The sequence below is a fragment of the Tamandua tetradactyla genome, chromosome 19 (assembly GCF_023851605.1).
Source record: "Tamandua tetradactyla isolate mTamTet1 chromosome 19, mTamTet1.pri, whole genome shotgun sequence".
Taxonomy (NCBI): domain Eukaryota; kingdom Metazoa; phylum Chordata; class Mammalia; order Pilosa; family Myrmecophagidae; genus Tamandua; species Tamandua tetradactyla.
In genome coordinates this window covers 12636385-12663895 of record NC_135345.1, presented here as the reverse complement: position 1 = coordinate 12663895, position 27511 = coordinate 12636385, and the positions used below count along the sequence as shown (strand labels likewise).

Sequence of the window (27511 nt, the reverse complement as noted above, 5' to 3'; positions counted from 1 at the left end):
GCTGTAACAAATATTTTTTTTCATTTTTTTAAAAAAGGCACTAAATTGTTTATATTGTAGCTTGTAACTCACAAAGTAGTGAGTATTTGATATTGTATTTTTATTACTCTATCATGGTCATTATGTATTGTGTAATATTCTGGTTAGATGGCTTTATGAATTTTGATAAATGTTTAGCTAATGCTCCATGTGGAATTTCTCTGGCAAACTGCATAAAAGTACTCCCAGAATGAGTTATGACATATTGTTGGATCATTGTGGATCAGACTGTATTTAATGTTCAGATGTTTTTCTCCCACAAATAAATTTATTTAAATTACTTTTTTTTGAATTTTCTTTCTACGATCCTCCTTTTAGTTGCAGAAAATCAAAGTTTATTTGGATATAAAATTCATGACCATTTGAGGTTTAATACACAATCATGTCTAGTTGTGGACTCTTGTTGGACTGATTAAAATGTAGTGCCCTCTGCCTGGCATTTTGGAGGCTCCATATTAGCTACATTTCCTTTCAACCTTTTCTCACGCCCCTCTACTGTTTACTCCTTTCCTCTGTGTAGACAGATCTACGGGCACATTCCTGTTTACTTTGTGATGTTCTGCTTCCCAGTCCTTACTCCACAGGTCTCTCTACGTGGAATTCATCCCCGTCTCCAAATATCTCCCTCTGCCAGCCAGCCTCTAGGCACCAGAGGGCAGTATATAGGTTTGTCTTGGTCACAGTTGTGTTTTTTGTGTGCCTGACACAGTATTTGGTACTCCATAAGTATTTGCTGTCTTGAAGCATTTGCTGCCTGTCCACAAAGCCAGTCCTCTTTTCCACAGCAGAAAGTCCCATGTCATTGCCTCTCAGGTGGCCATTACCCCTTTTGCTTCAAGTTGCAGTTAATTTTTTTTTTTTTTAACATGGTCAGGCACCGGGAATCCAACCCGGATTTCCGCCATGGCAGGCAAGAATTCTGCCGCTGAGCCACTATTGCACTGCCCTTCAAGTTACAGTTAATTTTGTCTCTACTTTTTGTTGTTTTCTGAGGTATGAGCTCACTGAAGGACAGCTCCAGGCCTGTGCTAGCTTCATGTGCCTCAGAGTGCCCAGCAGGGTGGTTTTCTCTTAGGAGGTTTGCTGTAAGTGTGTGTAGACATTTTGAATGCCTAATTTTAGAGGTGTAAGGGATTTTGGAACACTCGTTATTTCATATTCTTGAAATAAAAACATTGAAGTTTAAGTATAAAAGTGACTTCACAGAGGTCATGGAATCACAGAGCTAGACCTCAGAGGAGATCTTCTGTCCATAGGCCAATGCAGCACTCTTTCAATAGTGATTTGACATTTAAGAAATTTAAAACATTGTAAAATCAAATCCTCTGTGCTCATTAGGCAGTGGGTCCAACCCCTCTCTGCTTTGATTTCTGTACCACTCATTTTATAACAATTTAACAGCCTCTTAAGGTCTTCAAAGTGATTCAATTTATCCTTTTCAACATATTCCTAACATACATGTCAATGTGCCTGGGCCTTCAGGAGACTATAAAGTTGAACAAGAGATCTCAACCATTAAGAACCTTATAAGTCTAGTAGGAGAGACATTTGTTGTTGCTGCTGCTATTCTAAAAGCTATTGTTAATTGAAGTCTGCTATTAAATTAATCTTGCTCAAGGTTTTACATCCAATAAGGGGTGAAACCATGCTTTTTGTTCATTTCATAGTGTATTTATATATTTGTGAAAACTTTAGGGTTTTCAAAAGTTTTTTTCCAATACATTTACTGAAGTATTACAAGGTATGATTCAGCACACATGTATGATTATACAAGCTAAGTGCTACAGGCATTAGGAGGAGGCCGAAAGAAATGGTTAAAGGTCTGTGATCAGATCAAAATGCTTTAGTAGTGAGTTTATAAAGGTTGAGCACTGATGGGACTGGGCAGGGGACAAGGGAGAGAATAGCCTTTGAAGCTTGCTCTATCTTGAATATTTATAGTCATTTGTCACAGAGTTATTTTATTTCTGCACCAACCTATAAAAGCAATATCATTGTCCTCATTTTACACACGAGGAAACCAAAGCTCAGAGAGTATTATACAACTCACTGGTAAGTAAGTGGTAGAATCAAGATTCACCCAGAATGTTTCTGAGATAGAATGAACTAGGCTTTGTATTGGTTTTTTGCTGCCTTCCACTTGTAAAAATCACACAGCTGTCTTTCTTGGAGTTGACTAGGCATGGGTTAAGTTGTTCTTTTGAGAAGAAGTGATGGCTAAGTGCAAGTCCCTCTACCCTCTCATACTGACCGTCTTGACTAGCAGCATACATCCAAGAGGCTGGTGGTGGTAAAGTTGCCCTCGAATTACTAAGTTGAGAACAGAAGTTTCAGCCCCTCTCTTTGGTCTCATTGATTTCATGTGTCACTCAATGAGAGACCATCCAATGAGATCCTTTTGGGTCACGGGAAGCAGGCTTAGTGAAAATGCAATGCAGTATACAACCAAAGCAGATTTCTGAATTCCATATTACAATTTTCCCATACCTCGGGTTTTATTTTTGAAACAAAAACGTAGGATTCATGCTTATTTAACTTTGTTACCTCTCCTGTCTACAGTTTTTAATTAAAAAAATTACAAGTCTTTGTAGTAGTTTTAGGCATTCTGTCCCCTGAAGATGCATGCTCTAAAGTTTCAAATACATTGTGGTCACTTCTGCTGCTTATTGAACTTTTGCAAAACACAAAAATTTTTAGCCAGAAATGGTCACTGGATGCTGTCTTTCAAGTGTACCCTCTATTATGTGTGGCAAACCACTCTGGACTGGTTTTTGGAGTGGCCCAAAGAACTCCTGTGACTGCTTTACTATTCTAAGAGGAGGTAAGCCAGGGCCCTTTAATGTCAATCACTGAAACAATGTGATGGAGCATAGTAATTTATGTGTTGTATACACATAGTTTTCTGTGTACAGCTATGCTAGTGAATGCTGTATTGTTGGACATCCTGGAAGACAGTTGTAAGATTCAAAGGAAACTGAAATATAGAAACTGAACATTATGGTAGGCATCTCTCAGTGGCCTTTCTCATGTCCATTTCACCACTTTTCCCAATAGTTCCCAATTTCCTGGTGTAGCCTTCCTCCATTCAGCTCCTCACAGCTCTAGAAGGGTATCCTCATATACTTAAACATAGGGGACTAATCACCCCCTAACCCTTCCCCTCTGGCCTTAGTGTTTATCCTCAGATATGTGTGGATAATCCCATTTGAGGTAATGAAACTTGAGGAGACACTTGCTGAGGAAGAAAAAGCTTTCCTCCTCTGAAGTTTCCTAAAAAATCTCTTTCCCCATTGAACTTGAATATTGCTTGAGCAACATTATTATAGCCATCTTAGGCTACAAAAGGAGAGGCTGCTCAAGTTCAGAATTGGCACCAAGGAAGCAGAGGTGAAAAGTGGAGAGAATCAGAGTCCCTGTCACCATGTCTCAACCCCTGATCAAGGATGCTTTGAAATACTTAGCAACATGAATCAGTTTTCCTTTAAAGTTCTCTCAACCCCTGATCAAGGATGCTTTGAAATATTTAGCAACATGAATCAGTTTTCCTTTAAAGTTTAGGCTAGTGTGAATTTATTTATTTATTTTTTTACTTTTTACATAAGCAATTCTTATATACTGGGGCTTTCGCGGGGCAGCAAAGATGGAGATGAATTTGCTCTGTGTTTTACACTCAGGATCTTGGTCTAGGAACATACAATACTCATCAAAATGTAGTTCAGACTGTTTAATGCTTCAGTGAAACTATAGCACAATATAGGAAGATGTGGCTTAGCAGCAAGTATGGAAAAAGGGATTTCAAATAAAGAGAACTCAGGGTCAACAGGTCAATAATTGCCTTTAAATGCTAATGTAATAATACATAGGATTCCAGGTGACCAAGATGTAAGACCCTTCAGGGTACCATTCCCTCACATAATCTTTGAATAACTAGCAAAACTTGCAGAGCCGTCTTCCTAAAACTCCAGAAAATAGTTAAAGGATTTCAGTAACTGGATGAGTGCTGAATTAAGAAAAAACCCAAAAAAACAAAAAAAAACTCAGCTTTTAAAATGGTAGGAGAAGGGTGGGTAATGGTGGCTCAGTGGCAGAGTTCTCACCTGCCATGGCAGAGACCCAGTTTGATTCCTGGAGACTGCTCATGCCACCCCCATATTTTAAACTGGACGAAAACTTGGGAAAATTAAGTCCTGATGTTGGATTGAAGGAAGAATTTGAAAGTGATGAGCTTGGGTATTTAGCTGGGGAGTTTTCCAGACTAAATGTGCAAGGTGCAGCCTGGTTTCTCACAGCTTTTAGAAAAATGTTGGAGGAAGGGAATAAGCTGAAAACTGAACTCCTGTGCATGAAGAAACCAGAAATGGTTGGCGTGGGAAATTCTGAGCTTCTGGAAAATAAGTCACTGGAGAATAGTGCTCCACATGAATGTTTAATGAACTTGGAACTAGTTAATCCATTTCAGCACAAGTCAGGATTGGAAATGCATTATCCAGAAAGGATTTGCAGGAAGTCCTTTCATCTGATAGTTGGACCCCTGTGTACTACATGTAAAACTGACAAGTTCTTTTTGTGGTATCTGTATGAATGGAACCACTGCCAGTCTGGACTAAAAGGGACAGAAGAATAACAGACTGAAGGAAAAATGACTTCAAAGGCAGAACCATAGAAGCTGAGACTTGGACTGAGAACATCTTCTTGGGCCAAGAGAATGGACCCACCCATGTATATGGAAAGGGTGATTATGTCCTAGAGCTTGGAAAGGTGGGCCTTCCACCCCATTTTTCAGGAAAGGTGTTACCACTCTAGTCTTCTCAGATGCTGGGGGTTTGCAGAGAGCTTGGCCACCACCCCAGTGCTTGATGAAGGTGGAGCCTAGAGTCTTGCTGCCACCCCACTGTTTACTAGGGTAAGGTCTAGAGCTTGGCAATCATCCCAATGCTTGAAGATGTTGTAGCCTTCACTCCAGTGTTTGGGGAGAGCATGGCTGCTGCACAAGCACTTGTAAAGGGTAGCGCCGCCACTCCATCTAGCCCAGAAGTGAAAACCTTGTTCCATAGATGACTCTCAAATCTTGAAATCTAATGTGGTATGCCCTGCCTGGTTTTGGAACTGTTTGGGACCTGTGATCCCAACTTCTCCCTGTAGGATTGAGAATGTTTAACTTATGACTGTCCCTGCTTTGTATATTGGAAGCAGGTACTTGTTCTCCAAGTTTCACAGGTCCGTAGCCAGAGGAAATAGTTCTCCAGGACCACATCTGTAACTGATTTTGATGAGACTGTCTTTTGTACTTAACTGAAACAACTTCAGGCTTTTGGGATATTGTGATCAAATGAATGTATTTTGCATATGGGAAAAACATATCTTTTGGGGGTCCAGAGCATGGAGTGTGGTGGTTTGGATCTGTACGTATCCCAGAAAATCATGTTCTTAAAGCTAATCTATTCCTGTGGGTATAAACCTATTGTAAGTATGACCTTTTGATTAGGTTACTTCAATTAAGGTGAGATCCATGGTGGGTCTAATACTCTTACTGGAGTTCTTTATGAATATAATGAAAGAGGGAGAGGGACAGATAGTCACGGAGAGGGAGAGCCATGGAAACAAGCAGAAAGCAATGAAATCCTAAAGAGAAGGGAGAGACCAGCAGGCACCACCACTGCCTTGCCATGCAACAGAGATCACTGGCAGCCAGTCTTTGGGAAAAAAGCATCATTTTGAGATGAATTTGATTTGGACATTTTCACGGCCTCAAAACTAAGCATATAGGCTACTTTCTACGTTAAAAGTCAACTCATTTTATGGTATTTGCTTTGAGCAGCTTAGCAAACTAAAACAACTTCCCAAATTTAATGAAAGACATGAATAGGCAGGGTCAGGAATCTGAATGAACCCAAAACAGGGGAACCATGCCCAGACCCATAGTGGTCAAACCATTGAATGCCAAGAACAAGGAGAGAGTTCTGAAAGTTGTAAAAGAAAAGCAATATATTATGTACAAGGGAGCCCCCATAAGCTTAAGTGCCAATTTCTCATCAGAAACAAGGTAAGAAGGCAGTGGGATGAAATATTTTTTAAAAAGTGCTGAAAGAAAATGGTTGCCAACTAAGAATTTTATATTAGGCAGGTTTATCTTTAAATAATGAGGGAGAAATGAAGACATTCCCAGGTATACAAAAGCTGAGGGAATTTGTCACTGCTGGACCTGTCCTACAAGCAGTGCTACAAGGAGTTCTTCATACTGAAAGGAAAGGAAAGTAGACAGTGGATCAAAGCAGCATAAAGAAACAAAGACCACATGTAAAGGTACCCATATAGGTAATTATAAATGCAATACTATTGCATTCTTTTGGCATATAATCCCGCTTTTTACATCGTACAGATTCTAAAATGCAGATGCATAAAATGTAAAGATAAGTCTATGGTTTTGGTTATACAGTGTACAAAGATAAAATCTGTAACAAAACAAGTTGAGCTGACAGGGGCATAGGACAGAATTTATTTGTGCTATTGAAGTTAGATTGGTATCAAATAAAATATGATTGTTATAGATTTAGGATGTTAAATTGAAACCCCAAGATAAATACAAAGAAAATACCTGAAAAATATATGTGGATAGATATGAGAAAAGACTCAAAATAGTATACTGTAAAAATCAAATAAATATGAAAATAGGTATTAATGGTAGAATTGAATGACAAAAAGGCAAAAGTCTCACAAAGGCTAAATAGCAAAATGGCCGAAGAAAGTCCTGCATTATTAGTAGTTATTTTAAATGTACATGGATTAAATTAAATTAAATTTAAATTAAATCGAAAAGCAGAGCCATGGGGAGAATGGGTAGAAAGCATTTCCCAACTATAGGCTGCTTACAAGAAACTAACCTTAAATTCCTTAAGACACAAGTAGGTTGAAAGAAAAAAATGGAAGAAATATACCATGAGAACAGTAACCAAAGGAGACTGGGGTAGCTAGACTAATATCAGGTAAAATATATTTTAAGTTAAAACTGTTTTGAGGGACAAAGAAGGTAATTATATACTGATAATGCTGCCTTCCCGCCTCCTGGACAGGGCCCTGGAGGTTCTCTCCATCTTCGGGGTGCCTCTGGTCTTTGGGCACTCCCATTTCCGGTGCCCCAACTCTCCAGATCGATGACAGGTTCTTGGTGACTACTGCCCCGAGTGGCCCTGAGGTGGCTGGTTACCATTTATAGCCAAAGCTATCAGCCATGCCTTATTCCTGCCTCTTCTTATTTTTCTCCTCCTCTGTAAGTCAATTTGGTGGTCAGCAGATTATCCCAATTGTTCAGGGTACAGGCCAGGGGGTTATCAATCAGGATGCTGGATGCACTGCCCATTATTCCCAGTGACTCTGAGCCAGTTGCAAAGGGCTGGTGAGATTCCTCACCCTAGGGCTCTGAGCTGAATCTCTTCTCCTTTCCCAAATCTGGGGTCAGAAAGTAAGCTTCATGCTCTACCCAATCTAAAAACTAGAAATGCAGGTCTCGAGGGCTGGCGACTTACATGGAAGATGCTGCTCTCCTGGGACCTTTGAAATCATTCCTGGTAGGCTTGTCAGTATATGTAGCCGGTGCTATGCTGGCAGTGGAACCTGGGATAGTCTCAAAAACTGAAAGAATTTAGAGACATGAGGGCCAGTAGAAATACGTAGTAAAGTTTATTAAAAGAGAAGTTTATCAACAAGAGAGTACACGTTAGAGAGGTTAATGTGGGTTTGCCCAAGGGAAGGACATGCCCTGTTGCTCCTTTTATCCAGGATATAGACAGATAAGTAAAAGAATATGGATTAAAAAAAACATAAATAATAGGGGAGTAAAGGGTAAAATAAATTGGGTAGATGGACATACTAGTAGTCAAAGAGAGGGAAGGGTAAGGTGTATGTAAGGTGAGTTTTTTCCTTCTTTTTATTTTCCTTGAGTGATGCAAATGTTCTAAAAAAAAATGATCGTGATGATGAACACACAGCTATGTGATGATATTGTTAGCCTTTGATGGCACACCATGTATGGAATGTATGTGTGTGAAGATTTCTCAATAAAAGTATTTAAAAAAAACACCTTCCAACAAAGAAAAGTTCAGGAACAGATGACCTTACTATTGAATTTTGTCAAATATTTCAAGAATTAACTCCACTCCTACTCAAACACTTTCATAAAATTGAAAAGTGGGGGAATATTTCCTAACTCATTCTATGTGACCAATAACACCCTCTTACCAAAGCCAGGCAAATGTATCAGAATAAAAGAAAATTACAGACCAATATCTCTTGTGAACATCTATGGAAAAAACTGCAACAAAATGCTAGCAAACAAAATCCAATGACACATTAAAAGTATTATACACCACAATCATCTATATTTTATCCCAGATATGCAAGACTGTTTAAACATAAGAAAACAATTAATGCAATACACCACATCAATAGAATGAAGGAAAAAAGCACAGGATAATATCAATTGATTCAGTAAAAGTACTTGACAAAATCCAGCACCATTTCTCAATAAAAACACTCAGAAAACTAGGAATAGAAGGTAACCTCCTCTCAATGTGATAAAGGGCAGATATAAAAAAACCCACAGTAACATCATACTCAGTGGTGAAAGACTAAAAGTTTTCTTTCTAAGATCAGGAGCAAGATAAGGATGCACTCTCTGATGGTTAGGTTCTGGTGATTATGCCCAGTTGTCTGTTCAGGCAAGCACTGACCTGACCATTACACATTTCATGGCTGATTGATAAACCGGAAGACTGGTGAATGAAATCATCAGTCAGGTGCTTATTGCATCTTTGGCTGATTATATCTGCAATCAACTAAGGCATGTCTCCCACAATGAGATAATCCAATCAATGGAAGACTTTTAAAGAATAAGAGAGACTCTTTCACTTCTTCAGCCAGTGAGCCTCTCCTATGGAGTTCATCCAGCCCCTCATCAGAGGCGCTAACTTCACAGCCTGCTCTATGGATTTTGAACTCTTCTATTCCCATGGTTTCATGAGACACCTTTATAAATCTCATGTTTACAGATCTTTCCTATTGATTCTGTTTCTCTAGAGAACCCTGACTAATACACCATTTGTCAGCACTGTAATTTAACGTTATACTGGAAGTTCTAGGTAGAGAAATTAGGCAAGAACAAGAAATGAAAGGCATCAATTGGAAAGGAAGAAGTAAACTTCCCTATTTGTAGATGACCTGATTTATATATAGAAAATCTTGAAAACTCCACAACAAAGCTACTAGAGCTAATAAATGAATTCAGTAAAGTGGTGGGTTACAATATCAACAAACAAATATTATGAGTATTTCTACAGTATCAATGAACAATTTGAAGAAGAAATCAAGAAAAATTTCATTTACAATAGCAATTAAAAGAATCAGATATCTAGAAATAAATTTAACCAAGGATGTAAAGGAAAACTACAATACATTGATAAAAAAAACTAAAGAACACCTAAATAAATGGAAAGGCATTCTGTGTTCATGTGTTGGAAGATTAAATTCTGTTGAGATGTCAATTCTACTCAAAGTGGTTTACATATTAAATGCAATAACCATCAAAATTCCATAGCTGCTTTTGCAGAAATTGATAAGCTAATTAGCAAATATATATATATATATATATATATATATATAAGGTAAGGGACCCTGAATAACCAAAACCTTCTTGAAAAAGAAGAATGAAATTGGAGGACTCACACTTCCCAATTTTAAAATGTATTATATACCATGCAGGAGACCCAGGTTCGATTCCTGATCCATGCACTTCCCAAAAAACAAACAAACAAGCAAAACAAACAATAAACAAACTAACAAAAATTCAACAAATGATACTGCAATAATGGGATACTCACGTGGAAAAATAATGAAATGTTATCCTGCCATACAGCATACAAAAGAAAAGTGTTATAAAGTTACAGTAATCAAAACAGAATGGTGCTGGCACAAGGACAGACATAGTCCAGTGGAATTGAGTTGAGAGTTCAGAAATAAATCCTCACATCCATGGCCAACTGACTTTTGACAAGGGTGCCAAATCCACTCAATGGGGAATGAATAGTCTTCTCAAAAAATGATGCTGGGATAGCTGGATATCCATTTCAAAAGAATGCAGGTGGACTTTTAGTTTACACCATATACAAAAATCAACCCTAAATGATTCAGATACCTAAACATAAGAAGCAAAACTGTAAAATTCCTGAAAGAAAATAATGCAGCAGCTTCAGAACCTTGTGTTAGACAATGATTTCTTAGATTTTACCCTTAAAGCACAAGCAACAAAAGGAAAAATAGTTAAATGGGACTCCATCAAAATTAAAAACTTTTATGCATTAAAGGCTTTCAACATGAAACTAAAAAGACAATGTACAGAATGGGAAAAAATATTTGGAGACCACATATCTGATAAAGATTTAATATCCAAAATATATAAAGAGATCCTACAATTTAACAACAAAAATATAAACAACCAAATTAAAAAATGGGCAAAAGACTCAAATATTTCTCCAAAGAAGATATACAAATGGACAATAAGCACATAAAAAGATTTTCAAAATCATTAGCCATTAGGGAATTGGAACTCGAAACCATAATGAGATACCTCTTCACACCCATTAAATGGCTACTATTAGAAAAAAAAAGAAAATAAGTATTAGAGAAGATGTGGAAAAATAAGAGCGCTAATTTATTGTGGTTGAAATACAAAATTGTACAGCTTTTGTGAAAAACAGTTTGGCGGTTACTCAGAAAGTTAAATATAGAATTACCAGATGACTCAACAGTCCCACTTCTGGGTAAATGTGCAAAAGAATTGAAAGCAGAACTTGAACAGATATTTTGGCATATCAATGTTCATAGCATTCTATTCACAATACTCAAAAGATGGAAGCAACTCAAGCATCCATCAACAGGTGAATGGATAAACAAAATATGGTGTATGCATACAATGGGATTTTATCTGGCTATGAAAAGGAATGAAGTTTTGATTCATGCTACAATGTAAATGGACCTTGAGGATATCATATTGAGTGAAATAAGCCAGATACAGGACAAATGTTATATGATCTCATTGATATGATGTAATTAAATAAGAAAAGATACTGAGTTAGAAACTACCATACAGGTTACCAGGGGCCAAGTTAGGGGTAGGGAATGGGGAATTAATGCTTAGTTGGTAGAGAATTTCTGTTTAGGGTGATAGAAATGTTTTGTTAATGAATGGTGGAAATGGTAGCACAACATTGTGAATGCATTGTGGGGAAATTGTAAACTTTGCGATTGTAAACCTTAGTCTCCCAATGTAAAGCTGATGAAATTTGGAGAGAAAATTATTTGTCAACCTATCCACGAGAGGAAAATCCTAGTGTTCAGGCTAAACCCTAAAGACGTGTGACACACAGACACACTCTGTTCCCTTCAGGAACACTCAGGTTGGAGGAGGAAGCAGACAGTTAGCAAGGGCCTTGTGGCATCCTGGAGAGCAGGAAAGAATCTATCCGTGGTTATTGTGGTATGCAGGATGCTAGAGCTTGGACTATTCTACTGGACAGAGTGAGAAAGGGTGGACAGGACTAAGTGGATAGGGCGAATGAGGCTTGGGCTGACAGGCTTGAGTGCAGACCCCAATCCTACCCACAGTAACACCCTCGTCCCTGGGAAGTGAGCCTCTCAGTAGAATAGGGCCCTGTGGGCTGAGCTCAGAACCGCATATATTCCATCCTGTCTGAGAGCTAGAAATAAGAAGAAAGGCATTCTATTTGTTTTAGAAGTCCTGCTTCTAAGTGGTTTGAATATTCTTAGACCTCCTATTTTGCAGGTTGAAGTAGGCTTAGAGATGGAGGTGGAGGTTGAGGGGGGCAAATATCATGGGCGATATCCATGGGCCAGCACGTTTAGCCACCCTCATCTAAGCCTTTTGACTTGGTCTCCTTCACCCTTAATTAAGCTGGAATCCACAAGTTGTGCGTGGATGTGATTCCTAGACACCATGTCTCTTGAGGCCCTTCTTTTCCCCTATTGCTACTCTCATCACCTTATGCCTGGATCACTTCAACAGCCTTCTTTCTTCAGAGACATCCACAATCTGCTGCACACACAGCTGGGAGAATAAACTTGATACATGGATTTGAATTAAGTCATTCTCTTTTCATACCCCCTCAATAGCTCCCTATGGTCTTTTCCATCAAAGGAAAATGAATTCCTCAGCCTGACATTCAAAATCCTCCAACTGCTCTCTCATCCTTCCTTCTTCATCTGTTCATCTTCAGCTCTGATCCCTCACCTCTGTTCCAGAAATGGTCCCTCACCTCTATACCTTAATTAGGAATTCCTCTCGAGACTAGGGGCCCTGAAGAGGGAAGTTGTAAAACATGCTTCTTATTCTGGCTCAAAAAAAAAAAAACAATTGCTAGGGGAAATTTTCATGTATATTACCAGAAGAAAAGTTGAAGGGTAAAACATGTGAATGTGTAACACAGTGAATCTTGTGGTGGTGAATGTGCATGATTAGCTGCATAAAATATAAAACTGTTCTTTCATAAGCTGGGGCAACTGTACAACACTATTAAAGTATATGGGGAAAGTGTACCTACTGTGAACTGTGGACTATAGTTGACAGTAATGTTTTAATATTTTTTCATCAACAGTAACAAATGTGCCATACCAACATGATGGGGTCAATAATAGAGGGGATAAGGAATATGGAAGGATTAGGGTTTTCTTTTTTCTTTTAATTACTTTTCTGAAATAATGAAAATGTTCTGAATTAGATCATGGGGGTGTATACACAACTATGTAATGATACTGTGAACCAGTTACTGTATACTCTAGATGGTTTCTGTGGTGTGTGAATATATCTCAATAAAATTGAATTTTTAAGCTATCAGTTACTTGTGTGCCTGGGCAAGCCACTTAACCTTTCTGGGCTCAGTTTTCTTATCTTTAAGAGTAGAGGACTAGACAAGAGCAGGGATCTGGGTCCATTTATTGAGAGCAGTTATATGTGCTCCTCTATAGGCAGCTTACTGTGAGCTGCGTACAAGCATACTGAGCTCTTGTAAACATTTCCTCACTTAATGTATGTGGTAGCAAGCTTCCAGGATGGCCCTCAAAGATCTTTGTCTCCTGGTAATCATACCCTGTGTCATGCCCTCCCACATCGAATCAGGATTAACCCATATGACTGATAGAATACTGCAGGTATAAGGGTATTTATTTTCCTAGGTTAGAGCTTAAAATGCATTGCAACCTCCACACTGGTTCCTTGAATTGCTCCTTTCGGCAGAAACCAGACACCATGCTGTGAGGATGTTCAAGCAGCAATGTAGAAGAGCTCACAGTGGTTAAATAACCTGTCCAAGGTCATCAAGCTGGTCAGGGACAGAACAGGGATCCAAACCCAGAAGCCTGGCTTCTTAGCCATTCGTGTAATTCTTCACTTCTTGGTATCCCTCTGCACGATTTATAGTAGATGCTTATTGAATAGGCTCAAATCAACAAATTATTTCCATGACTGAATATATAAATGAATTATATGATTATGTATTTATGAGGGAAGGCTGTAAAAATAAAGAATGATTCAATATTTGTAATCTCCATTAAATCACTTTGGGGTTTCTTATTACCTTAGAACTAATTTCTTCAAAAATTTTAATCTCAAAGTAAAATAACCTCATCATTCTGATTATAATTATTGTGAAGTACTTAACACAGAGAAAAATAAATTAAAATCAGCCCTCTTCCCAGCTCTCATTATCTGAAAACAATTATTGTATATTTAAGTGAAAAGCCATCCTTTCAGATAACTTTCTATGCGTAAGTACACATATGCAGAAGCAATGTGTATATATGTTGCATTACATTAAATAATGACCTGCTTTGAATTTGCCTCCTTCAGTTAATGATATTATAGAGACATTTTCTTACATCTGTAGTTATAAGTACACATCACTGTTTTTCAATGACTTCATGAATTTCAAGTATGTAGTTGTTTGATAATCTAATCATTCTCAGATATAGGAATATTTGGGTTTTTCCCAAGTTTTCACTATTTTAAGCTGTGCTTTGCTGAACAGCATATGTATATCTTTCTATATATGCCTTTGCATATGTATTCCTAGAAGTAGAATTCTGGTTCAAAAGCTATTTTGAAAATATTTTATATTTTCATAAATTTTGCTAAACTGCCCTTCTAAAATATTGTACCAAATGATCTTGCTAAATGCAAATGAAAGCATCCACCTCCCTAATACCTTATCGACATCAGAAATGTTCATTCCTGGTATAATTTTATGGATACACTTACTTGTCTAGTCTCCTACACGGCATAATCGTGAGCAAAGTTAGAGAGGAGCTCTGTATGGCAGTGAAGATTCATGCCAATGGGGAAATTTTCCTGCTGCCTCTATTTTGGTCAAATAGTTTCTTATACATCCAGTACACAGCTTTAGGAATCTTTCATTTAAAATTGTTTATTCTAACTTGAGTCATATAAAATCACAGTACACCAGTGGCTTATTAAAACAAAAGTAACCAACCTCCAATATAAGAAGACTTTGTCTTCTTCATTTTTCTCCCCCTTCCTCCCCTTTTCTCCACTACTCGGGTAGAAGTTTCTAATGCTTCTCGTAACCCCTTGCTTATGCATCAGGCCTCCTCCTCTCCTAGAACCACCATAGATCTTGCAGCCATGAGGGGACTTATCACTCTCACGTTCAGACTATAGACTCTTAAGGCCAAGAACCCTGTTTATTATCTCTTCCCCAGAGGCTGGCACAAAGACATACCCAAGAAAGGCTTATTGAATAAGTGAAAACTATCTATACTGTAAGTTGTCATGAGTAACTGAACATCTTGTTCTGTGATCTTCACAGACTCTGTAGACCCCAAGACTGACCTTCTTATCCACTAACCAGCTGTACTGACCTTGGGAAAATTCCTCCACCTCTGTCATGTTCCTTATCTGTAAAGATAAATTTTCTTTATCTGCAGAATGAGATTTTTGGGCAATATCAGTGATTTCCAAAACTGATTGATCATCTGACTCACCTGGAAAGCTTTAATAGTACTGATTCTGGGGCTCCAACCCAGCACAGGTTTCAAGATTCTATTTGGGAACCACTGGATGAACTCATCTCTCTGTATTTACCTCTCCCTTATGTGACCAAGAACATATTGCCAGCTGTGAGCCTCAGTTTGCAAATCTGTCAAGTAGTGGTTGATGATCATGGTGGCTGCTGAGAACTTTGTAGGGTTGAAATGAGGCTCCAATTGCTCAAAACTTAAAACAGTTCCAAGCAAGTATGTGAACTATTGGTCTGTCTGCTTTTCTCAGTGTGACTTGGAGTACAGTTTGTGCTAACTGTAATAGAGCACTAATGGATCCCTCCCTTGATTTTGGATAGGTAATCCCCTGCCAAGGTCTTGTTTTTTGCTTCTCCTGTTAGCAGTCCACATTCCCTTCAACTCCCCTCATTTGTTTCTAACCTGGAAATGGGTGGGCAGGCTGGCTCTTTCCAGCTTCCGGAGATCCTTTGCTATGGAGCTAACTTAACCATTTCCTCCTACCCCCTGTCCTGTCCCTTACTTCATTCAGTCTTCTGGCACCTCCTCAAATTTGTTGTCCAATTTGGCAGGTGACCCACTAACAGACTGGCCAGCTGCCCTGCATTTGGGGCAAGGTGGAGGGATAATGCTGTAAAAAGCTGACAGAAAGCTGAGCTAACTAAGATATGGGTGCAGTCTCATTACTCCTTTCATAATAAGTATAAAGGGGCCTCACTCAAGCTTGTCTTTGGTGTTATCTTTGAAGGCCCACCCCTGAAGACAATTTAATTGGAGGTAAGGAATTGGAGAGGGGAGGCAGAGATAAGGTGAAATATTTGTTCATTAGGTATTATGTGCCAGGTACCATGCTAGGGACTTTGTATGTATGTGTGTATATATACATATATATATATTTTTTACATGGGCAGGCCCCGGGAATTGAATCTGGGTCCTCTGGCATGGCAGGCAAGCATTCTTGCCTGCTGAGCCACCATGGCCCGCCCATGTATAAATTTTTAAAAATAGCCAACTTTCATAGCAGCTTCCTTTGCTCTGCACTGTATACAGGTGATCTAATTTAATCCTCACTATAGACCTACAGTGGAATTTGTTATTCTCATCTTACAGAGCGGGAAGCTGAGACTCAGAGGAGTAAAATGTTTCGTCCAAGATCATAGGATTGGTAAGAGCTAGAATCAGGACTTGAACTTGACTCCGATGGACTCCAGCATCTATCCTACCTACGAGAAACAGTGCTTAGTCAGACTTCATATTTAGCAGTTAAATTTCCACGGAAATACTTGAACCCATAATGGGGTTTCTTTTAAGTTTTTGAGCCAAAATTATTTTAATTTTATAGCTAGGAAAAATGTAAACTTACATTTTCAGCAGACCAGAAATGACAAAGTATGCATTTGTCAAATAAAATTCTTTGCTGTGATAAAGTAAATCATTCCTTGGCCTTGTAAAAAATTAGGCCTCACTTGAACTGTTTTCACTTCAGCCTTTCCTAATATTTCTGTTATCTCCATTAGGGATTATGATGATGAATGCCTTTTATTCACATCGTTAAGCACTTCAGTGAATGTGTGAACACACAGCATCATAAGTCATAGGGAAATGAAACAAGATGGTCTTCTGGAAAGAAGAAAAATCTTAAAATCTGGCTGATTAGGCTTAGCATCGTGCCTCTGCCACTCACTGTGCATCTTGGCCAAATTCCTTAGCTTATCTGGGTTTCAGTTTCCTAATGTGTAAAACATAGATAATAATACTTATCTCATTGAGTAATTTTAAGGATGGAATGAGACGATGTACTTATAGCACTTTGCGCAGTTGAACTAAGTACATAATAAATATTGCTATTATTATTGAAATAGCTCTCAAGGTAATAATTATTTGATGGAATGCCAAGGGCTTTCCTCAGTTATTAGTCTTTTGGGCAATAAGACAGTTCTTAGTATGTGGTGGGCCCAGATGTTGATGTACTTATGCCCCTGATAAGAATAGTTTGGGTAGTTTGCAGATGAAGCTTAGTAGGTGTATCAGTTAAAATCCTTTTGGCTGAAAGTAACAGGATATCCAATTTAAAGTATCTTCAGATAATTAAGAAGAATAGTAATCACCACTCATAACTAGAATTCTAAGGGTAAGGTGATTCCAAGATTTTGTAATTAAGTTGCTCAAAAATGCCATCAAGTTCCCTTCTCTATTAGTGTGTCTTCCTCATAGTCCTAAGATGACTGCAATAACTCCAGGCATCACATCCTTACACCATAAAGTACAAAGATCAGAAAGAGGAAAGAGGACTCATCCCATCTTCATGTCTGCTTTAAGGAGACAGGGAAATTAGGCTCCCCCGTTCCCGTTTCCACCCCTCCTGGAAGACTTCTTAAGCTTTTCATTGTTCAGATTTTTATCAAATGGTTAGGGCCAGTGATTCTCAACCCTGGCTGAGAACCACTTGAGGAACTATTAAAATACTGCAAATATCTAGGTTCTACCCTTACAGATGATGACTTAATTGGGCTTATTTAAGACACATGTATGTGTGTGTTTACACACAACGGGGGGGGGGGGAGTTCATATGAGCAGCTAGGACTGAGAATCATTGGTTTAGAATTTTCAAGTTTTACCTCCTCGGCTGGGTAGGGTCTTTGTCTTCACTGAAGCACATGACTACAGTTAACCGAGCTGAATTGAGGTTTTGGAAAGGGGAACATGGTGACTGAATAGACATACAAAAGAATCTGCCGGCACAGTTACAGTTATAGATAGCTAGGGAAATTCAGGAGAGAAGGAATGGGACAGGAACTGCTAATCTCCTGGACTGAGAATCTGCATCCTGGAGTGAATGGGAGCCTATGGGGTTGTGAACTACCCTGTGATCAACCAGCCCCAGAATTACCAGAGCTACTTATTACTAGAGTGCATTTCCCTGTCTCTCAGAATCTCAGGGAATTAGTACTTTTACCCAGCTTTCTAGTTGACTCTTAGATTCACTAATAATCGAAAATAACTGCCTAATGAAGAGCACTGCCAGCTCCATGTATTCCAGGTTTCTGAAAATGGCAAGCATCTCCTTTCCCTGGATATCTGGATTAGGCTTCACGATATAGTGGAAAGAGCATAGGTTAAAATTGGATAGGCCTGTGTCTGATGCCAGTCCTCCCACTTGCAAATTGTCTCACTGTGATGAACTTAACATTCCTAAGCCTCAGTTTTCTTATCCACAAAATGGGGTGTATAATACCTACCTCTTAGAGTACATTTGAGATTTAATGGAAGCAGGGAAGTGGCAAAGATTAGAGCTCAGTAGATATGAGCTACCTTCTCTGGAGTTCATGTTTTCCTGGAAGATCAAAAATTATAATAAGACCTGCCTTGGGGTCTTTGGCTGGGCCATGTGCTTGTGACCTGAATATTTCAGTAAAGCAACAGCAGAAAAGTTCCTCTGTGTTGTTTGGACAGGAGCCTCGATACAGAGCCAGCCAAAAAGGGGGCCATAGGCATGTTTGGGAGAAAGATTTTCTCTAACCACTTAGGAAAGAGTGAAGTGTGAGTTCTGGCTGGACTCTAGGCTATATCGGAGCTGGTGCAGGCAATGCTTAACTGCTTAATGGAAGCTCTGGGCATATCCAGCCATCCTCCCTGTCAACCCGGTGGCCTCTTTATCTGCCTACCGTCCAGGCAAAGAGTCAAGTGTAAACTAACAGTTCATGTAAATGGGCTGTCAGGTCACCGAACCAGTATGTTATAGTTAATCTGTTAAAAACACCAAGGCCCCCCATTTATAAACATCCCCTTGATAAGCTCTTTATAGCATATACAACCCAGGAAAATGAATGATATCTCACCAGCCTCCCTGGAATCAACGTTCCTGTGCTTGCCCAGATGGCCTCCCCTTCAGCTCAGCTCAGCTCATTCCAACCAACCCAACTCATGTGACCCACCTGAGCCGAGTTCTATAATAGTTGCTGGAGCAGAGGTCAGTGGTGTCCAAAGAGCAGAAGTAGAGGACCTCCAGCTTTAAAAGGCTTAGGCAACACACAAACACACACGCACACACACACACACACACACACACACGTGTGTATATATAAAGTAAAAGTAAATCTGGAGACTGCCTGTTGTAGGAGTGTGACTGTGGACTGAACGATCGGCTAACCTGGGCTTGAATCTGTTCCTCAGGGTTAATGCTATGTGTCTTTGGTAAGTTAATCAGTCTCTCCCTGCACTTTAATCTCCTGTCTGTGAATCACATCCCATATGCATTTAACCTACGTAGATTTAATGCCACACACCTAGTAAAAAAGAATGAAGGAGAGCAACTACTATAAATATTTTGCCTGTCTATTCAGTGGGTATATACCCTGAGTGAGAGGTGGAAACTGGGAATGTGCCACTGTTTGAGTTGGTCTTCGTTGTGCTTGTCTTTCACGCCATGAACATCTTGTTGTGTTGCATGTAATTCAAATATTTAGGGCATACATATTTGACTAGAGGCCTTTTTGGCCTGACTTGCTAACTCTTGTGTAAGATGGGACGCCATTCTATTTACCCAATAGTTTGCAGCACTATCTAGGCTGTATTATGCCATTTCCCCTTCCAAAATGAAATGCTCCTTGAATGGAGAATCTCAGTTTTCTCCATCTGTGTGATTCCCTTGCTTTTCTTCTCTCCCAGAACCTTGCCAAAGAGCCCCTCACTTAATAAACACCGTAGTTAACAGTTGGTGCCTATAGTGGACCTTTCTACCACACCACATCCTTGAATAGAAGCAGAGGCAGGAACATTCCAATTTGACTTAGCCTCTTTTGCCAAGTTAATCAATTTGAGGGTGGATTTCTGACCCAAACAGACCAGAGAGTTCCTTCTGTAGGATGACTGAATTCAAGAATTAAAACATGGTTTAAAAAATGAAAGAGACAGTTTTCAATGCATTCAAATCCCTGGTTCCACTATGTCATATCCCTGGTTCCACATGTCCAGATACCTGTCTGTCTTTAAGTTCTATGAGATCTGGTATCTCTATAAGAAACTCATCTACTTACCTAAGATGGGTAGATATCAGTCACTTGTGACCGAAGTAGTCTTAAGCAACACAGTCATTTGGATTAGAAAATGGCTCTATCTCCCTTAGATCAAGGTCAAGATAGGCTCATTGGCAAAGTTCCTCATAGATAGACCTGCCTTATGAGTGAACCCTGTCAAAAGATATTGGAGTGGCCACAGAGCTGAGGCAATTTGTTGATTGTCACAGGCCAAGACACTGCCTTGGGCCAATCCTGAGGTAGGTTATGTCCTCTACAGATGGAAATCCCTCTGGCTAACCAGATGGGAGTCACTAATTAAGTGTCTGTAGATCTCAATAAGGAATAGGATGAAATGTGGAAGCTGTTGGCTTTTGGAATCTTTCCCTGTGATAAATTTTCTCTCAAAGCTGAATAGCCAAGAAATTGTATTTTGGAGAAATGCTCAGCTTTAATGGTTAGGCTAATTCCAACCTGTGACATGGCACTCCCTTTCTTTGTCTTTTGGCAAAACCACAATAAAACTATTTTGTGAGGTAATGTGGGATTGAGAGAAGAATTGGATTCTAGTTGGCTGTAGGATTATGAACAATTTGTTTCATCTCTCTGGACCTCATTGACTAGTTTGTAAAATGAGGGCATTAGATCAGAAATGGAACATAAGTATTGTCTTGCATCTGTTTCCATATTGCCAGCTAACTCCATTTCCACCTTTCCGTCCAAATTACCATTTAATATTCAGTGCACACATTCAGGAGTGCAAGAAATATACCTTTATTTTTTGACAATGAACTTAATTTTGTCTCAAGCCCTTTTTGCCTGAGTTGTCTGTCACATCATTCCCTAATTTCATGGACCAGTTCTAAGAGCTTTTTAAAGGATGCTGGTCCATGTGGTCTTTACAGTTATGAATCCTCATGGGCATCCACAGAGACAGCCCCCATTTTCTCTTCTTTGGTCTATCCTTATCTTTCATTGATATAAGTTGCTATGGAGATGCCTTATTGCCATTTGTAAGAGCCTCTCTGGTCAGCAGCTCTCTCCTCGATACATGGGCCACTTGTGGTTACATAGGTTATCATGATGCTGCCAAGACATAGTTGGACTTGGGGAAATCTCAACTCTGATTCCTGAGAGACCTTCACAACCGTATCTATTTTAGGGTCTTGCTGCCAATCTGGGTTCTATACAGGTAAATGGTTCTGTACAGGTAATAAAGTAGTCTTGAAATTTGACTGTCTCCTTGGGAGCAAACCCAGAGGAATTTTTACAGTGACACAAGTCTTTGCACTCCTCTCTTTCTGTGGTAAATTGAATTATGCACCCCCAAAAGCATGTTCTTATTCTGTTTTCCTGGGGGTTTAAAACCACCAGTAAGTAGGAAATTTTGAATATGTTATTTTTAGTTAAGTGTGGCCAACTGAATCAGTATGAGTCTTAATCTGTATTACTGGAGTCCTTTATAAGCAGAATAAATTAGGACACAGTCAGTCAGAGAAGGTCATACAGGCGCCAGATGCTGGAAGTCAACAGAAACCAGAAGATTTAACACAAAAAAAGAAAGATCACCATGAGAAGGGAGGCAGATATGCAAGCCAAGGAATCCCAAGAATTGCAGCAAACCAGCCCCAGAATGGTATAGATTTTGGAGAGAAAGTATGGTCTTGCTGACGCCTTGATTTTGAACTTCTAACCTTCCAAACCATGAGACAATAAATGCCTAAGCCATCCCATTATATGGCATTTGTCCTAGCAGCCTGGTACAACTAAGATATTTTTCTTCTTACTTGTTACATTTCTTCAGTTGGAGAATCCCATTATGCATATGTGATCATGCATGTATGTGTAAGTGCCCTTATGTGTACATATGCCTGGCATGTACATGTGTGCACGTGTGTATCCACATGTATGTGTTCAGTTGTATGTGTGTGTGTGTGTGTGTGTGTGTGTATGTGTAATCTCCCTTGCCCGTTATGTTTTTCCCTCAGTCTATTGTCTATGCTCTCAATCTATACATTCCACTCATAACCTAGAGTCTTAAACCTGAAAACTGAGGCACCCTTTCCTTTTCCCTTTCATTCCATAAAGACTTCCTTAAGGTAAGGAGCCACAGATTGGCCTAGGTGGAATGTAAGAAAGAAAGGTACATGCCTCAAAAGAAATATCAGAGCAAAAACCCAGTTAATATTTCAGAATATGAGCCCTCTACACAACATAATGATCTGTGATATGTGATGCGATGGAAGCACTCTACCCATTTGCATTAGTCAGAGTTCTGAGTTGCGAAAAGCAGAAGCCACTCTGTGTGGCTTAAAGCAGAAAAGGCATTAATTTTTTAATGCTTTCAGAGTCTTTGGGAGGGCCAGAGAATTAAACTCAGGAGCAAGGCAACTGGGAACAATGCTGAAATCACAGCCTTAGATAGCTTGCAGTTGTGCTGTCATAGTTGCCGGTCATGTGGTTGTAACAGGGAAGGGCGGTTGGGGAAGGGAGAAGGCAAATCCCACAGCTAGCATCAGACATGTTGACTATAGGGCACTGCTGCTAAGACTTTTGCAACTTTACTTGATGTGCTCTAACACACACTGCTCTTCTCATCCTCACATTGATTCCTGGTGGTAACTTCTTACTTATATTGCTCCCTTCTGAGTAGAAGTTTGCCAGGGATCACATCTGACTGATGGAACTGAGATCGCAGGTGAGCCTGGGAAGGCAAGTCTCCTGGCTTCAACCTTGGAAAGGTGGGACTTATAATGGGGATGATAACCAGAAAGCCAGAAGGAAGTTCAAAGATGCTGCATGGCATTGATAATAAACATCACTGCTTTTCTTTACAGGAGGTTCACATATATGACCTACTCTAGGGAGATTTCTCTGTGTAAGCTGTATCCTGTGCTTCTTCTCTAAATCATGGGATTTCGAGTCCATACTACAGGACTCCATCCATCTAGTCCTCTGATTAGGTTTGTAACACATTTGCAAACTAGTGTAGTCAATGTGCTGAGTATAAAACAAAGTAGAATTTGACACAAGCAATAATTCCTATTACATCTGCAGACCTGTTGAGCAGAAACTAGGCAAAATATGTTCTTTGCCATGACTGTATTGCTTTTGTAAAGGGAGATAGTATTTTCTTTTCTCTGTACCTACCATATGCTAGGCACTTTATAATAATAAAAACCGTTTATTGAGCATGACCTATTTCTAGACACTTTTTTTAGGTACTTAACCACAAAGATGGTAATATTACTCTCATTGTGCAAATGAGGGAATGGAGATACAAAGGAGCTAAGTAACTTGCTCAGGGTCTCACCCAGCTTGTACATGATCACATCCAAATGAAAACCCTAGGCTGCTGAATTCCAAAGCCAAGATAGACCTACACATAGACATGGACGTGGACTTGGACATGGGCATAGACATAGAGGATATACAGATGATACAGATACAGACATATAGCTTTAATTTTAAGAAATATACTTACAAACACACACATACACATAGTGATGCTTTTTTTTTAATTCTCAAAAGTTAATGAAGCAGTTTTCATTACTCCCATTTCACAAACACAGAGACTGCAACTCAGCTTGCATAATTGTCTTGCCCTAATAAGAGGGTGGCTTGGTGGAGATTCTCACCCAATTCTGTCTCCTTCTAGGTCCCCTAAAATCCCTGCCTTACATTACATTTTCATGTTAGAAGAGAGCTCAGGCAAATTGTCAAATGGAACTTATGCTAACTTCAGGCTAGCTGGTACCTCAGCTACCTGCCCAATGGTGAAGACAGAAGCTTTCCTATGGGCTGGATGCAGTTCTTTGGATATAACAGCTGAAAGTTTGTATTCATGCCAGAGGCAGACTTTGCATTCTCCAGGGGAACGGCTGAGAAGGGAAAGGTGAGGAATAAATTATGAGGCAGATGGGATGGTCCCATAATGTGTAGCTTGAATGATAGGAGAAAGATTTCTAGCAGAGAAAATGCTCTGGCACTCTGATCTTGGATAAAAACATAGAAGGATGAGAGTCATTGCCTTGAATAATCTTGGCTATCATAAAGTAAACCCTATTTTAATGTTGACATTTTTGAAGCATTCAAAACAAATTCAGTTAAATTATAGAAAATAAGAAACTGGAATTACCTAAAAAATCTCCAAGCCTGAACATGATCATAGTTGATATTAATATTTTCATTCTAGAAGTTTCTCTGTATTATCTTTTATGATAATTGTAACTAATTGTATTTGCAATATTTAATCCCTTTCATTTAACATCAATTCATAACACCTTTTTCATATGGCCACGGGTTCTATAGCTGATATTTTTAGGAGCATTAACTATTTCCGTGAGAGGATATGTCATAATTACACAATCATTCCCCTATTATTGCACATAGAGGTTTTTCCCCAGCTTTTTAGCTATGGTTAATGATGTAACATCCACCCTCTGTACTTTCAAAAAATTTCCATGTTCAGTCTGTATTTTCTCACAGTACCAGATGGAGCCGCATCATTCACATCATTCATTCATCCATCTCAGGCTATTTGCTACCCTTGTGTTGCCAGTCTCCTGCCCATCTACCTCCTGAGAGAACTTACAGAGTATCCATGCTGGGTATACATAAAATATACTCCACTATATTTTCATGTCATCACTTTTAGCTATGTGTGAGGCTCTCCTGTCCTGAAACATTACTACTTTGACCTTGAGTCTCCTTATTGCCTTATCTAATATCCCTTTTCTTCCCCTCATGATGCCTCCCCCTGCATTCTGACTTCTGCCCCCTCCATTCCACTGGAACTGCAAGAGCAAATGACCTCAGATGACTTCAGTGGACCTTTCTCAAGGAATATCCTTATAACCTCGCTTCTCCATCTAACACCTTGAGTCACCCATTTCCTTGGCCTCCATGGAAGGCCACATGATATCACTATATAAAGTCCCCCTCTAACTTCTCTGGCCACACAATCTCAATCTCCTTGCACAATTTTGCTCATTCTTTACATTTTGGTGCTCTCAAGGATCCCATTCTTGGCTGTTTTCCTTCTCACTCTAGAGATTCTCTCTATCTCTAGAGTCTCATTCATTTTCAGTTTAACCATTGTCATTAAAATGCTAATTCCCCAAACCTCTATTTCTAGCTCTAACCCTTCTCTTAGATCTCATTCAGCCTTTTATCCTTCCAATTTACAAATTCATGTAAAGAGCCTTTTTTCTGGCAGGATTTACTCTAGGATGGATTCAAGATGAATAAAAAGCATGGTCCTCTCTGCATATTTATGTGTCCATCTGCTGTTGGACATCTCCACTGGGATGACATACAAGTGTTGAACTCATTCTCTAACCTGCCCCCCACCCAGACCTGGTCCCGCACCTAGAATTAGTAAATCACCATCCAGCTTGTTGGCCAAGCCAGAAACTCAGGGCTTATTCTAGATTAACTCTAACCTCAGTCCCTCTGCCCTATGACCCATCAATGGATATTTCTGAATCTATATGCTGATGCTCTCCTTTCCCACTAGGGTTCCATACTTGACCTCTACCTCCTGTCTGTTTTTTTGCATTAACTGCTTAATGGATTTCATGGCATCCAGGTTTGTCTAAGATGTTTCCCGAAGCTTCCGTAACAAAGTACCACAAACTGGGTGGCTTGAAACAATAGGAAGTTATTCTCTCACAGTTCTGAAATCAAGGTTTCAGCAGGGCATACTTCCTCTGAAGGTTCTGAGAGAGAATACTACCTTACCACTTCCTGGCTTCTGGGTCTACAAACAATTCTTGGCATTCCTAGGTTTGTGGCAGTATCACTTCAGTATCTGTGTCCATCTTCACATGTTCTTTTAGTGTCTTTCTCTTCTTCACCTCTTATTTGGACACTAGACAGATTAAGGGTCCACCCTAATCCAGTATGACCTCATCTCAACTAATTATATCTGCAATGATCCTGTTTCCAAATATGGTCATATTCACAGGTTATTACTTCATCATATCTTTTTTGGGAGGGCACAATTTAGTCACTAACAATTCCTCAGTACAAATATGGCCATGTAACCCCCTGATAAAAACTTCCATTGGGAGTGCAAGGGTAGTTCAGCAGTAGAATTCTCACCTGCCATGTGGGAGACCCGGGTTTGATTCTTGGCCCATGCACTAACCTCCCACCCCAACCCCCCCAAACAAAAATAGATTCAACAAATGGTACTGCAATAACAGGATAGGTACATGGAGAAAGAATGAACTGTGACCCCCACCATACAAAAACAAAAACGGAAACTAAAAACTTCCAATGGCTTCCTATTGTGTATGGGATAAAGTCCACATCCCCTGTGGGCTATCCAGGTCTTCAACATGCCCTGGTCCCTGCGTGCCCCTCTAATATTTTCTACTACTCAGTGTTTATGCTTTATAGCACTCAACAACTTGTAGTCTAAACTACTTTATCTTAGTAGGTACATTATTTCTTTTGTCTGCAATCCTCTCTCCTCCTTTCTCACTTACCCAGGTCCAATTTTCTTTAATTCTAAACTCAGAAATCTTTAATTCTAAACTCATCTCCTGCAGAAAGCCTTGCCTAGTCTCTCCCTCTCCAACCTCTCTGGGCTTACTCATCCCCAGGATCTGTGTTACCCTAGCAGTCTGTGCACATCTCTTTCACTACACATATCACATTGTTTTTCTGTTCTTATGTCTGTCTACCTTAGGAAGTAAAAAAAAAGTTGAATAAATTAGTAAAAAATCCCATGTGCCTAGCAATGGTACATTAGTTACTAATCACTCTAATTGTGGACTTTCCCATCAGAAAACCAATGGAGAAATGTGTCTCCAAGATTGCCCAAAGTCCCCTAGTCTGATAAGAATTGAGATCTCACCTCTGACCCCCTGATCTCTCCTCCCAGGCACTGACTTTGAGACCACAGCAAAGCTCACAGAATTTCAAGGCACAGAAAAAACTCTTCACTCCACAGATTAATTTTAGAGTCATTGAAATTCTGCCAGCTCTGGGGGGAATGATCGGGAGCCAGGCTGACAACCAGCAAAGGAGGAAATTACTCTGTGTCTATTTCAAGATGAGAGAGCTGTAACCACGGTGCCTCCTCTAGTGATGCTGTTCGAAAAAACATAAATTTAATACTTTTGTGAAACTCGATCTTCTAACCATAAGTGTTTCAGGACTGTCTTTGAAGTTCAGGAAAAGTAGGCTGGTGCCAACATCTTTGCACATATGGTGTGAATGCCACTTTGCACATGAGCTGAGCATCTTGGGTCCCAAAACTCTCTGGAAAGAAGAATTACCTTTTTTGCCCTCAGTAACGCAACAAATGTTTATTCAGTGCCTACATGTTCAAAACACATGATGCTGCTAGAGAATGAACACAGGATTCT

General features: G+C 39.5%; 1 protein-coding gene across 7 annotated transcripts in view; it reads left to right on the top strand.

The window, feature by feature from the left end:
• The window catches only part of RAB28 (RAB28, member RAS oncogene family), a 267344-nt gene that overhangs the window by 93605 nt on the left and 146228 nt on the right, over window positions 1-27511 (top strand). Inside the window, exon 8 of one of the 7 annotated variants that reach the window (XM_077136412.1) lies at window positions 16228-17613. The exons of the other annotated variants lie outside the window; for them this stretch is intronic. Coding sequence (XP_076992527.1) covers window positions 16228-16240 — 13 coding nt within the window. The 3' untranslated portion in view covers window positions 16241-17613. Of the gene's footprint in view, window positions 1-16227; window positions 17614-27511 lie in introns of those variants that run through there. 7 annotated transcript variants of the gene reach the window in all.